This window comes from Empidonax traillii, unplaced genomic scaffold (assembly GCF_003031625.1).
Source record: "Empidonax traillii isolate 1590-97213 ecotype Southwest subspecies unplaced genomic scaffold, ASM303162v1 scaffold245:size1430315, whole genome shotgun sequence".
Classification (NCBI taxonomy): Eukaryota; Metazoa; Chordata; class Aves; order Passeriformes; family Tyrannidae; genus Empidonax; species Empidonax traillii.
Window position 1 is genome coordinate 471,648 of NW_020955438.1, and position 14,861 is coordinate 486,508.

At 39.7% G+C, this 14,861-nt stretch overlaps 1 protein-coding gene across 3 annotated transcripts in view; it reads right to left on the reverse strand.

Moving 5' to 3' along the window:
- The window catches only part of MOB2 (MOB kinase activator 2), a 113,190-nt gene that overhangs the window by 49,219 nt on the left and 49,110 nt on the right, over positions 1–14,861 (reverse strand). Inside the window, exon 1 of one of the 3 annotated variants that reach the window (XM_027888718.1) lies at positions 7,089–7,198. The exons of the other annotated variants lie outside the window; for them this stretch is intronic. Coding sequence (XP_027744519.1) covers positions 7,089–7,126 — 38 coding nt within the window. The 5' untranslated portion in view covers positions 7,127–7,198. Of the gene's footprint in view, positions 1–7,088; positions 7,199–14,861 lie in introns of those variants that run through there. 3 annotated transcript variants of the gene reach the window in all.

Sequence of the window (14,861 nt, forward strand, 5' to 3'; positions counted from 1 at the left end):
ACAATATTGTTTTATATCAAGAGGTGAGACATTTCCAGTAAGCAAGTATATAAGCTATGGTGGGAAGAAAAAAAAGCTTGGGAAAAAAAAAGGGAGAGAAGAATATGCACACACAAGACCTGCAACAGCACAGCCTGGAGTTCTGAATTAAATCTTTGCTTCTGGTAGAGACTAATAAAATATCTGTGAGGAGTTACTGTTAGCTGCACATAGATAAGCTATGAGAATGCATATATATTCCTATAGGTTGTTCTATGAGTATTTCCAAAGGGTGGAAGACTAACTGATCAGGCTAGTTTTAGGAGTATGTATTAAAATGCACATAACTCTGTGCAGCCTGAGTCTTACTTCTTAATTACTTTTTCACATTAAAAAAAACCACTTTTCTGACTAAAATATTATCTGACATAAAGTACTGCAGTTTCAGAATTACATTACAAAATTATTCTATGCTATGTGCTCCACTGATCTGTGTAACTGGTTGACCAAGAGGTTAGGCCCCAAAATTTGATATTTAATGTAAATACTTATTTTCTGTAAGTCATCTGCAGCATTCACCATGAAGAAGGAACAGTTCCAAATCCATATTTGGGAATAGCTCTATTAATATAACAACGATGACTCACAGTGCAAGTTCTAATGAAATCTTCTATTTAGAAGCATTACATTTATAATACTTTCCCCATATAAGGCTTACAGTTTAAGCCTTTACACATACATTGTTAATGAATATAAAAATGCCTAAATTACTTTTGAATGTTCACACATGCAAAAAAAGTTTCAAAGAAAACACGTGAGATCATAAATCCTGTGTTGTAGGACAAATGCTACGTGAACAGCTATGCCAAATATAAAGGACAACAGAATCATGGAATGGTTTGGCTTGGAAGGAACCTTAAAGATCATCTAGTTCCACCCCTCTTTCACTAGACCAGGTTACTTAGAGATCCATCCAACCTGGCCTTGAACACTTCCAGGGATGGGTCATCCACAGCTTCTCTGTGCAACCTATTCCAGTGCCTTACAGTAGAAAATTTCTTCCTAATATCTAACCTAAATTTCTTGCTAATATTTAATCTAAATTTCTTCCTAATATCTAACCTAAATTTCCCCTCTTTCAGTTTGAACCCATTACCCCTTGTCCTATAACTACAGTTCCTGATGAAGAGTCCCTCTCCAGCTTCCCTGTAGGCTCCCTTCAGATACTGGAAGTTTGCTATGAGGTCTCCACACAACCTTCTCTTTTCCAGGCTGAACAGACCCAACTTTCTCAGCCTGAATACTTTACATAGTTTAAAAAGAACCAATACCCACAACCCTCTATAAAAGAAACAACATTTCTGAAGGTGGAGATAGACCCTTGTGTTCATTGTCACTCTTCTCCAACTTCTGATGGATCCATACACTTCTCTATAGCTCCTACAGGAGAGCCAACAGTAAAGTGAGTGGGGTCTTCTCAGGCAGAGCATGGGGAAGAGTACAGCAGCCAGAACCTGCAGTGATCAACATCCACAGCAGAGAGGAGCAGCAGTGGTAAGAAACAGCCAGCAGCCCTTTCTGCGTGTGGGAAATGATGCTGGACTGAAATCCTGTCCCAGTCATTTGGCCATGTCACTGTGCAGTAATCAGATGGTAAATATGGGATGCAGGGGAGTGGAGTGGGAGACCTGGAGAAAGTATTTTAGAAAGAAAACTTCTGTTGTGTACAGCATGAGAGCATTTGCCAAATTTTTCTTGTCCTTGGGCACTGTTCTCCCTCTGTACACACCCAGCAGTTAGAGCAGGCTCAGACCTCAGTCTTCATCCAAACACTACTGAAATATCACCCCTGCATACACTGCAGTAACCCTCCTCCTCCAAAAAAGAACAAAATAAGGCCATTTTAATGACGTGTGAGAAGCCACCTCACTTAGTAACTGAAGTACACGAATGAAAATCACTGTCAGTTTCAGAAAGTGGAAGAGTGAACCTGTAACTAATTTACAAATGAGCAGCTTGGCTACAGCTGACCAAGAAAGTACTAAGATACCTCCAGTGAGGCAGAGGTCAGCCAGCAGTGCTGGCATTTTGCTTCTTAGCTTACATTTTCTGATACCATAAAGCATTCTAAAGATGGCTCTCCAAAACTGGATTCCCAGTCCAACAAAAACTGAAGTGGATAATCTACATTTTTGGCCCTAATCTGATAAGTCTATGCTGTGCTTTCCAAGGATAACAGTCTGTGTTGCTACCCTTAGATTTCCCCTTTTTTTGTCATGACAGAAAGTGTGGTAATTTGGGAGGACTGTAAAGCAGTTCTAACAGCTGCTTCTCCTCAGATAAGATATTTGGGTGTTCATATTACCTCTGTCTGCCAGATGAGCTATTTCAACAGGCTTTCATGAATCGTTTGTCACATCCTTCAAAGCTATTTTTCCTGCAGTTGCAATGAGACAATAAAAAACGCCTTCTGAGGCAGGCTCACTATGCTCCTTCCGATTTCTACTTTTTTGGGCAAAACAAACATAAGATATACTACTTTTTCTCCTCGGCTTGCTTTGCGTCAGCACAAGACAGAAGCACACAAGAAAAATAAATTCTTTTTCAATTTCAGTGCTTGGCTCAAAATCAAAAGTCATTAGTTTAAAGCAGTGGCTTGGAGAAGAGGAAACATCTTGGGGCCAACAATATTTTATCAGAGTCAGTTGAGCACCCATTAATCATTAGGATATTCCTAAGTATTTTGTCCCCATCCAACTTGAATCTGTTTCAAGGCATGGGTTAGTTCTGACTGTGATTATACATAATCACCTTCGTGTACACACAGAACCAAGATTAATGCAGCAGAACTCAAAGAGCATTTGCAGAAGGGCCCAGGGCTGCACTGAGCAGGAGGAGGGAAATGTCAAACTATTCCAACTCTCAAGTGAAACACCAATGTTACAAGTTAAACACAAACTTTTCAAGAAGATTGATCAAGGGTTTTTCAGCAGCACAGGCACTGAGATGCTGAGCTGCAAACACTGCATTTTCAAAGCTTTCACCCCTGCCACGTTTCTGAATGCACCATCTAGCTGCATTCCTTTGGCACTTAAAAATGTCCCAGGAAAACATGCCACACAGCAGTTGTTCAGCAGTGCAGTCAAGTAGGGCAATGACGAGAGGATAAAAATTCTTTAACTAACACTTAAACATTGTAGTTTGTGCTACGTATTTGTTCTATCACCATGGGGGTTTGGGATGCCCACTATGCAGGAGTCACAGAGATTATTGCTTGAACAGCCATCTTCAGACAGTTGTCAAGTGTTTAACCTGCACTGGTTTAGAAAACATTGCAGACCAAGTGTAGGCTGCATGGCCTTGTCAAAATTGCCATGACAAGCAGAAGAGAATCATGTGTTTCTCTGACTGGGGTCTTCGGAAAGCCCAATTCAGGTGCAGTTTTACCCAACAGACTGTTTGTCAGTATATCCTATGATATTTAAAGGAAGGTCAGCAAGTTCCCAGCTGTCCAGTGGAAGTTTCACTTCTGCAATTCACAACCTACTCACCACTGCAGCAGAGCTTTCCTGCAGAGGGCATGGCCATTGTGAAGGTACACCAGAAGGGCACAGTTCTGTCTGCATCACTACAAAGGTTTTAGGAATGCGTAGGCCCATAACTTATGGTTCCAAAAGGCACAGGAAGCTTAGATCACACCACCAAAGTTCAAGCTGCATATTTGCTTCGGGTGCGTTGAGGTCATATCTTGTGAAACCCATGCTTGGATTTACACCCTTCCTTAAACTTAAGTCATTAGGAGAAAAAGAGGAAATAGATGTGCAATAAACAATATTTGTTATTTGACACCCTACTGGCCTGCATACTGTCACTAATTCCAAATGGTAAACGGACTAAAGGAAAAGAAAAAAATAGCAACTGCAAAGAGAAAAAAATGATGCTGAAATGATTACAGTGCCAGTGCATTTTTCACTGCCACTGTGCCACAACACAGCACTAAGCAAATAAAGGAATATCTCCCAAGCTAGGATGATCTTCAAAAGAAATAATTTATAAAAAGAAACTTTGCAATGCAAAGAAATATAATTAGCACACTGCAGGTTAGCACACAACAGCAAAGCTGACTTAACAACACTGTCAAAGAGATGCTGGCAGGTAAGATTCCTACCCTCAGTCTCAGGAAGGTAGGGTGGGTCTTCTAACTCAGTGTCCTCCGACGAATCTCAGCACCAGATCCCTCTGTCTCCACAAACATGTGTAACCATTACCCACTTCAAAAAGCAAGAGTGAACATGCCCATGTCCAGAGTGACCTGCTCAAAGAATAGTCATAAATCACCGTTTCTAAGTGAAACTCTGGATTTTAGTTGTGTTTCCAGTTTATGTTTGTACAGCTCTTACATGACTGTCAACTGAGGTGCAATGGAACAGCAGAAAGGCAAGGGCGGGGGAGCTTTTTGCTGGTATTAGTTTTGAAAATATTTTCAAGTATCTTAGCTCCCCTTGTAGTCTTCCTCCTCCTTCATGAGTTTACAAGTGCAATCAGGGCCTGACCAACACACACACAGAGAAAAAACCTAATTATTGTGATGACTTTTGCTACAGTTCCTTCTTTACAAGCAAAACTAAAAGCAAGAATCAAGATTTTGCTGGAAGTTGGATCAAATATCTTAAGTTTTGGGGAGTACTGCAAGATGTCAAAGATAGAATTATTGACAAGTGAGCAAAAGATGTAAGGGTCTTCACATAAAGCCTGTACCCAAGAGTTTGGCTGTACAAAAAACCCTGGTTTTTTGTTTGTTTTTGTGTGGGTTTGTTTGTTTGTTTGGGGTTTTTTTCGTTGTTTTACATAAGAGAAGCTCATGCACTACACTGTAAGGAGGAATCCCACACTGTGGGATTCCATATGCAGGTACCTGATGCAGCATTTGCCCTGCAACATTCCACCCCAATGAGCTCCCCTCTCCTCAAGTGACCTACACGACAGGGTGCTGCTCCACCTGACAAGTGGAACATGCTGTCCCAAACAAAAACCCCTAAAGATCAAAACAAGCCTTTCTGCTGACATGGCAAAAGTTTAGGCTAAACAGGAAAACATACTTGAAGCTCTTTTTCCATTACCTTGCATTATTAAACCATCTAGGCAAGAGATAAACATAAAAGGAATTTCTTTAATTAGATAAATTCACTCCTCAGCATCTGTTGTTTAATAAAGCCAAGCACATCAGCATCTTAGAATCAGATAATATTGGAGTCTCCCACAAACTCACAGCTGAAGCTTCTTTTTCATGCAAGCATTTGGGTGCCACTGGTTTAACTCACTGTAATACAACACCTTCCAGTTAAATCCTTGCTGTAAAATGTAATGCCAGGTACGCATTGGGCCACAACAAGTGAAATTCCTTAAAATGATTATGCAGCACCTTGCAAGTTAGAACAAGGCAGAACAGATGCACAGGGTGATCTCGAACAACGTATTTCCCTTAAGTTCTATACCATACATTAGTTTTTAATAAACCTCAAATCAATTAAAGATTGTGCTTCTTGTAACTAAAATCTAAATTCCTTTAACACAAGCAATATCCATTACCTTTTGCTTTTCAGCACCACTTCTTAATTTACTCTCTATTATAATCTCTCAAAGGGTCAAAAACCTCTGCAAAAAAAGGTCAAGTTAATGATAATATAGTCTTAGTTTTTATCTATTACAAACTCAATCCCACTGAGGGACAAATTCACGTCAAAGTTTAAAACCAGATACTCTAATATAATAACTTCCCATTATGTTTGATCCTGTATGCAGTCAGCCAGTGGAATTTTCATTACAGTTATTTAAAAAAAAAAAAAAAAAGCACTAAGGATATGCCAGGAAGATATAGGAAGATGCTAGCACCCATCTACTCTGACATTAAGAAAACTTAATCCCAATAAAATTTTAGAATTTTTTTAAAAATCAGTTTTAAACACGTCTTGGTGAATCAAAGGACCCTTCTAAGCAGCACTGTGCAGACCAGCACAGTCCAGGCGAACAACACTGCCCAAGTATTCCCAGCCTGATCCCCCTGCACTGCTCTCTGCCTCTCCTGTGCAGAGATTTCCAGCCAAGCCCATGGTCCATGGCACAGATAAAGCACCTGGGCACTGTGGGGTGAGTCTGCAGCTGGACTCTGAAATACACCCGGGCTTTTCAGGAACAGAGCACTAAGGCAACTGCCCCACGAGGCACTTAGCACAGTGCTTACTCATTACTTATGAAGGTTAAAAGCAGCACCAAAGTGACACTCCAAGACTAACAACTGCCTTTAATTGTCAAGCACCTGCCCAGCTCAAATAAACAGTTAGCACTGAGCTGTGGAAGTACAAATCCTCTTCAGATCAGGTATGTTGTGCTAAGAAATAAAACTTATATCCATTAAGACACACAAGAATCTGCTTTAGCATAAATCAAATGCAATTATTAAAAAAAATCCTTCACCTGAAAATTTTTCTGTTTTCAGTTATTACAACAAGATTCCTAAAACAAGGAATATGTAGGTAGTTATCTTCTTTCCAGTAATGGTATATTCTCTATTGCTGAGAAGATTCAACAGCAGAGAGAAAGAAAATCTATATTTTTGAAACCACAAAGCTAGTAAAGTAACCCAGACTAGTTTTTACTACTTGAAACTACTTAAACTAATTTTTCATACTGAGTAAATTTGAAGCAATTTGTATTCCATGTTGGGGAGCATCACATTTAAGAGTTTAGCTCTTGTTTGTACCAAAAGCTGGGAAATGCTTAGGATCACTACCACAGGCACCTCTTTGGGAGTCACACAGTTCCTAATGTTTTAATGATTTTACTGAGCAGATCCACCTCATTTTCACATACAGACAACTCTAACCAGCCCCCACCAAACGCACACGCCATAAAAGCAAATCCAGCAAAATGCAGAAGAAAACAAGCTAAATAAGCTGCGTATTTCATACGCTGTGATCCTCTGTTCTTTTTGAGACAAAAGACATGGCCATTATTTCATGTACCCTGTTACTAGAAAGGAAAATAAAGGCTTCCGTTTTCACGTGCTTTCAATGATGAAGATTCAAAAGAGGATGCAGGCTCTTTCTTACCCGTTCAGCGTGTATGAACCATTCCTCTTGAGTCTCATACTTGCAGATAAGAATCTTAGGAAAAAGTCCAGAATGAGGTGGTTTGTCCTCTGCTACCCCAGAATACAGGCACCTGTTTGGTGGTTGCGCTTTTTGTTCACCAGGGGATCTCTTTCCTGTTTCTCTGAGTCATCAGTGAGGAACAATGTGAAACCGCCACCAAAGCCACTTAGCAGGAAGCCCAGAGGAAACTGCCTGCAGCCAAACAAGAGTCTGGAGGTGTAAAATCTCCCCAATGCACCTTTGACAAAATCTTAGAGCCCTCTAAGGAAAAGCAGCAAAAACTCACAGAGGAGATTTTATAAAATACCTGAACTTTTCCCTGCACTTGCAAGAAGAATAAATCTTGTAGAAAGCTGTACATTATTGGTGAGCTGCTCTTCTTCTAAACAGCCTGAAAGCAGCTTCAGATCTATTCCCTCCTTCTCACCAGCCCTGCTGTGACTATCACTCAAGTATTCAGCACTACCCTCACAGCACAAGGCAACTAAACAAGAAGCCCTAAATAACAAATACTCAGACTATTTTGCCTTTTTTTTTTTTTCCTCCCCCAATATCAAGTTAAAAATTACACGTGTGGAAAGGGACACACAATTAGTGGTTAAAAGGTTTATTTTCCTTGTAGTAGGTTAAAAACAGGCAAACAAGTCACGCTCGAATGCTGCAGAGAAAAATATCCTCCAGCAGTCCAGTCCTGGGCAGGCTGCCCTGCATAAATCACAGGATTGGACTGTCTCAGACAAGACTGTTTTCCTCCCCTTTCTGTTCACCCTCCCATTCCCTGATATCTGTGAACCAAACAGCTGCACAGCTTAATGTCTGGACCAGAGGGGTGAATCTACCACACAAAGCAAAAATTACTCCTGATAATTGTTGATCATTTACTGTCTGTGAGCAAATCAACACTGACTCGAGTAATAAATCACAAGAAAAGCATTTTTATCAATGGATGTTGAAATGACTGTCACTTGTGGCCTAGGTGAAACTATTTTAGGATAATGGGAAAACTGCATACTAGACAAATATAAAGATAAAATATGCACTACCTAAAAAGACAGAAGCAATTGGCAGGGCCCCATGGAACTCTGGCCTGAGTACATTATTCTTATTTGAATGGCTAAAATGTCTAAAGACTATGTTTGTCAAGCTGAATTTTCATTTTAAATGATTTAACAGTCATAGAAAAACAGCCCAAAAAATAGGAGAATTGTTTAATTTCTTTCTAAGTGCCCCAGATTATACAGTTAGGTGTAATCAAGTATACCTGTATCAGGACTGAATAGATCACAAATGTTGAAAGGAAAAAGTTACAGTGAATTACAGGCTGAAGAAATCAACATCATACTGTTGATAAAAGGCAGTGAGACTGAGCTGTGCAAATATGCTGCATCCACAAGACAGAGAACAATTCTCAGCATCTATCAGACCTCATCTGAAGCACCACGCCCAGCTCATGGCATCCTAGTTGAAGACAGATGTAAAATTAGCTGGAGCCCAGAGAGCACCAAGAAGAATATTTTTTATCTCACAGATGCAAAAACCGAGGGAAGAAAACAAGATAACACCTTCCAAGAATTTAGAACACTGCTGTAAAGAGACAAGAAACAAAATGTTCTTCCTGCTTTGTCCATCACAAAGGGACTTGAATTAAGAAAGAAATACACTGGGTTAGTATTATTTTGCTTGCAGAGGAGTGTGTGTTTGGTTCTTAAGTACAGGAAGAGATTCTGGAGTCCCCATTACTGCAAGGCCCTTGAGATGATCTTGCTCCAGGATCTGGAGAACAGCTAGGTGTCTCCATCCCTGACTTTCTATGATTTGCTCCCACTATTAGCTGGTAGAAAAAACGAAAATTGTGCTGCATAACCACATGAAACAAACTAGCTCAAGTCACCAGGCTGCAGCATGCTTTAGAATTTCCTCCTCAGTTATACTGGCCAGGACTCCACACAGGTCATGTACGTTACAAGGACAGTGGTGGCATTGCTCTGGTTTTATCATGTACATCATGGGAAAGAGTCATACCTCGTGTTCTTCTCAACCATCAACTTTACAAAGATCTACCTATGTACTGGCTGGCACCAGGGCCTAATTCTTCCAGGTGCTATGGTCAGGCCCTGCTGTCCCTCAGGAGCTGGTAAAGATTCACCATGACCACAGAAGAGCTAGAAGTTAGGCCCCTGCAGGCAGCTACCTACAAGCACTGGATCAAGAGGAGACACATTCCTGGAAGCTCATCAAAGAAAACTAGGATGATTTATTTTGTTAATAATTTAGGGAATAAAAAATAAGCTAATAAATAAAAAATGTTAGGTAAAGATGATTAGATGATTTCCAAATGCTCTGCAAACCCATCTCAAATGAAAACTTGAACTTGGTTTTCTTCTCAGAGGTCAAGGTTTCTGGAGAGGTCATTTTAAACCCAGGCTCAGAGTAAATCTGGTACATTTTCAGTTTTACTTGAAATAAAAGATGCCTCTGACAGTATAACTGAATCATGTGACATGGCTTTTTTTGGGCATCTACTAAATTGCATTGGAAATGCACCAGCAATATGGGACACAGTAGCTGTCATGAGGTGGTGTTTGATGGCTATTAGTTAATATCTACTGACTACTATTCTAAACTGGAGAATCACAATTCTTGTAATTTTTAAGAAAGCAGACCTTCCCATAGCTTTTTAAAGCTCCTTTCTGGATGCAAAATTCAAGTGATGTTCCCATGGACCTTCTGAGCTCTTTGGCTTTACTGGTTACCTAATTTTTTTAAAATTAATTAATTTCAGCATTCTGCGGCTGTAAGCAGCTGCTGGTTTTTTCCAAACTCTACTTCTGCGGAAAGACATCGATGCTTTTTTTTCTTTCTCACTCCCCCATGCTCCTTTAGGATTACAGCAGCACTAGGGTATGTGTTCTTTAACATCCCCATCTGAAAACTATTATAGGAAGCCAGCAACTAAATATAAACTGTCCAATCAGAGCCAGAGTCAGCCACATTGATGCTGGGATCCCAAAATGCTATAATGGACAAAAAGACTTACCACAGAAACAAAGCTAAAGCCTACTTGCCAACACAACAGCTTCAGAAACAAGGATTTCCTGCTTCAGAGAGGTCTTCTGGAGAAATGTGTTTTGTTAACAAAGATAAAAAGCCCCTTATTTTTAGTCAACATGAAAATAAAGATGGTAAACTCGCTGAAGTAGGCAACTCTACAGTGAGGCAATGTTCTGTACACATTATCTCCTACAGTACTTTCAGTTAGCTGCACCTAAAGAAATTCTTTTCTCCTCTCTCCCCCTACACGTACGCATTCCAGAGAGCACACACAAGCTGAATCATTGTCACTGTGGTAAAGACACATGGGAGGAGGGAAAACATCTTTATGTCTCCCTAAGATCCCTTCTGACAAATAAAGCATTTTTACAGCCCACTTTTCTTTTAGTCCTGTTCCCAAGCAGAATCCATAAACTTCAGCATGGATTATTTGTTCCCAGGCTAAACATTCATCCAATTACTTCCCTGCTTCCAAGGGGAATTTCAACAGGACCATTTGGCCCAGTTATTCCGGACCTTAGCTCAAAGAGCAGTTCTTTAGATAACAGAAATTAGTATGGATGATTTACCATTTTCAACCATCTCCCAGATACTTCGAGCTTTGAAAACAGCATTAAAAGATCTATTTCAATTACTATTAAAAAAATCCCATTTAATAAGGGAACTTACATTTTAAGTAAAAAGCTGGGTACAGAAGAGAATAGTCAGTCCTCTACTACTTGGAAAGTCTTACAGTACACTGACGGCTCAATTATTCATCCAAGGGGAGCTTTGCATATGAATGAAACATCTTTGTACATCTAAAAAGAAACACTCACTAGCAACTTCAGTTCTCCACATCTGGTCAGGAAAGAGAGGAGACAGAGTGCCCATATGTAGCCTATTTTCCAGAGCCAGGGGCTTCACAAGTGTTAAAAAGTTACTTCTGCAGCATTTAGTGTTATTTTATACATGTATCCTTGACCCATTCCGACCGATGTTTTTGAAAAATCTATTTGAGTTTGTCTATTTGACTACTGAAGAGAACAATTTACTCTTTCTTTTGGAAAATACCCACTAACCTAAGGCTTAACCTTGTTTTCTACTGTCTTGCATCATAACTTGCACTTATGGGCCGGCCAAGTTAATTCCCAAGATAATCAATGAAAGACTGAGTTGTTACAAGAAACAAATCTGAGGCTGCTTTCCTGGTCTGATTATACACTTCAGAGCACCGCACCAAACAGTAGGTCAGTCAGGCTCATTTTACTTCTACCTAACTACTTATCTAATCCAGGCTTAAACACTGATATTAGAGAAACAAAGACCTTACAGGTCAATATCAACTGTTGCTAGATAAGGAATGAAGAAGCAAAAGAGGTGAATGAGAACAGGGAAACTGACTCTAAGACATAGCTGGATGTAAATGTTTTCCTCAAATTCTTCTAATTCATTTGGCACATGAAGATAGAGCTGCCTCAGCTTCAGAGCTGAAGGGATTTCTCTGCCAGAGCTGTAAAGAAATCCTATTTCAGTGAAGGTTTTGGCTTAGTATTTAAAATAAAGAAAAAAACCTGTGTGGGGACACTACAATATACAATATGGTCAATATACAAATAAAAGCCATAATACATTTCCTACATTCAAACAGAAAGCCTTAACAGGGGAGAACTCTTTAATTTGCTTTTTTGAAGATTGTTTTGCTTTGTTTTATTTTGGTTTTTAATGACTACAACAGCCAGTCCTGATGTAAAGCAAAGATGACAGCGGCACTGAAAGGGTTATTGCAAGCACTTTATAATAAGCAAAACAGGACAGTGTTGGAGAAAGTTACAGAACTGAAATAACAGAACAGCAATCCGCCTGGAAACGGAAAAGGGTGGGTGAGCAGTTTCTACCGGACCAGGGCAAAAGCCAGGGTTTATAAATTTAGAAAAAATACACACCCACATAAAACTTCTCAAGTAAGAGGATAGGGGAGGGTAGGGGAGGAGAGGAAAAAAAAGAAAGGAAAAACACACACACACCATTTTACAAGGCTTTTATATAAATTTTGCCTAATCATTCTTAATGGACATCTGCCCATGGCTTAATACAAGAAAAACCAAGCTTTCAGCACGTGCCAAACTGTCTGAAACCTCTGGCACTCTGCCTGCTGTGAACCCCGACTTGGGGCAGTCTCCTGGAGGTAGGCTTGGAGCAAATGAACAGATCCCTCTCTGGAAGGGCTGTCCAAAAGAGTTAATGTAATGTAGTTCATATTGGACCTCTCCAGTGCTCAAGTGTATTCTTTTCAACTTCTTTTAAATGATTTTTAGGTTTTAAAAAGAGAAGCAGCTAGGTAGAAATTAATAACTAATTTTGGTGTTAAAGAGAGGTCCTTACACAGAGTTAACAAAAGCACTGTGGTAAAATTAATGTTTCAGTGGGAGGTGAAAGCTGCTCTGCTTCCCGCAGATGGGCACTAAGACCGGCCACGTGGACAACAGGTATTTATGTAACTGTGGCAAGAGGCTGTAGAGCTTGAAGATCCCTATTCAGATCAGTTCCCAAAACTCTCTCCATCTCAAAGGAAGGCTCATAAAATAACATAAAAAACAGTAAGAGAAGATTGATGCTCTTGGCAAGAGTATCAAGCAGGTAATTTAGAGCAGGCACTGCCCCTTCAGCCCAAGAACAGGAAACAACTGTATGAATTACCAACATGCTCCACCCAGCAAGTCCCAGTCGGTATAAAAGTCTCTGCTGCAAAATTTAGCTAATGATACAATCCAGGAGAACTCTGGAAGTACCACAGAGGGAGAACAGGAGAGAAATTTCTGAGAAAGTCTTCAGCTAAAATTAAACACAATTGGGCACATACAAATCCCTGAAGCCTACAAAACAAGCAGAAAGAAAAAGTATTTTTCTACTGCACAACCAACTTCTTTTCTCTTTTCCTTTTTTTTTTTTTTTTTAATTTAGCCAAGTGGTCTCACCCTAAGGTGCTAAAAGCTACAAGCAATTTTTCAACTTACAAAAAAAAGTCTAAAACTAGGTTGGTTTTGTTAATAATGAAACAGTACCCAGATTCCAATACAGAAACCTGGTATCCCACAAGTAAAACTTAACAAAGAAAGGGAAAATTCTTTAAATACTTTAAAAAGGCTCATACAAATTACCATCCTGCATTTGTAGAGTCACTTATCAGACACGCTTTTTGCCTTACCTTCAGAAAGAAGCAAATTCACTATCTCAAAACAAATAAATACAGTATGATTTTGTAGATTATTTTGTTCTTCTAAATTAATGCACATAATGAAACTGCTTCACTGAAATGAAGTGCAAAGTGAAAAATAGTATGTGTGTCAATGGCAAAGGCAGAAATATAAATCATTTGAACACAGGGTTTTTTAGGTGATCCTAACAAAGTCCTTGCCAAATTTGACTTCAGTTGCTGCTATTCACATTTTTGCAAGATCCTAAGTGTTCAACAAAAAGTCTTTGTAGACAAATCCCAGGTATAAGCCTAGTCATCCATCCTTCAAAGAAAGGTAAGAATACTTCACCCTAGTCAGAGTCTGGAGCTCACGTTTGAGAACATCAGAACATTAACTAGCATTTACATAGCACTTCTGGAAATTTTAATAACGCCTTGGAAAAAAAACCCTCAATCCCCACAACCTGTGTTGGTGATTGTTACAGTGAGTACAGTGGAAAAACCCAGGAGGAAATGGCTATAAAGTGGAGCTGATAAAAGGAAACTACTTGGAAACAGAATCAAAAAGTCAGTGCTGTTTCTATCTTTCCCCATTACCGAGGATAAGACACACAAGGCACCATTTGCACTGGTTGTTTTCACTTTCTAAGGCACAGCAGCAAATGTGAATTCAAACTCTAATAATGCCAGAATACTGGACTTTCAATATCAGATCAGTGATAGCAATAAAATACTCCCTTATATGTAAAACAGTTTAAGGCCAGGAATGAAGGATCTGCTACATCTACCAGCTAGCTTATGTCTTCCACTTTGGCATCTCTTTTCCCAAAGTGTAAAATAGCTAAAACAACACTTTGGGAAGCACCTGGACAGTCGGGATCTAAGATGATGCAAAGTCTAGGGTTTAATGGGATGAAGTGACTCATAAAAAGGCCAAGAACCAAATGAAAGAATAACACAATTCAGAAATCCTCAGCTCTCAATTCAAACCTCAGTGCTTAGGCCTCCAGCCTTCCCAAACACCTCTTACATGAGAGAAGCTGCATTTCACTCCTGAATAACTGCCCTTCATTCTCTCATCTGTGAGCACACACATACCTTCTCTAAAGATTTTTGCTGAACATAGAGCTGAACTCTCAAGGTAACATGTGTGATAAGTAAAGGCACCAGTTTTTTATTCCAAGCAAATTAAAATAAAAGGGGGATACTAACAAAAAACTATTTCTGTATATTTACTAACTTCTAGGCGTACCGTGGAGTCTGTAAGGTGAAAGGTCCTGTCTGGACCTAACACCAGGGAATCTTTTGTGGCCGGGAACAGGGAACAAATTATAAATGAAAATATATTTCTCTGTACCATGTGGATACAGAGAGGCCCTCCAGGACTTGCAGCTGAAAATGATGCAAGACCCCCCCTGTACAAGCCCAGGGGAGATAACATCCACCCAACCAGGGGGTAACATCCACCTCCAAAGCAGGGGAATTACCTTTTAAGGCAACAA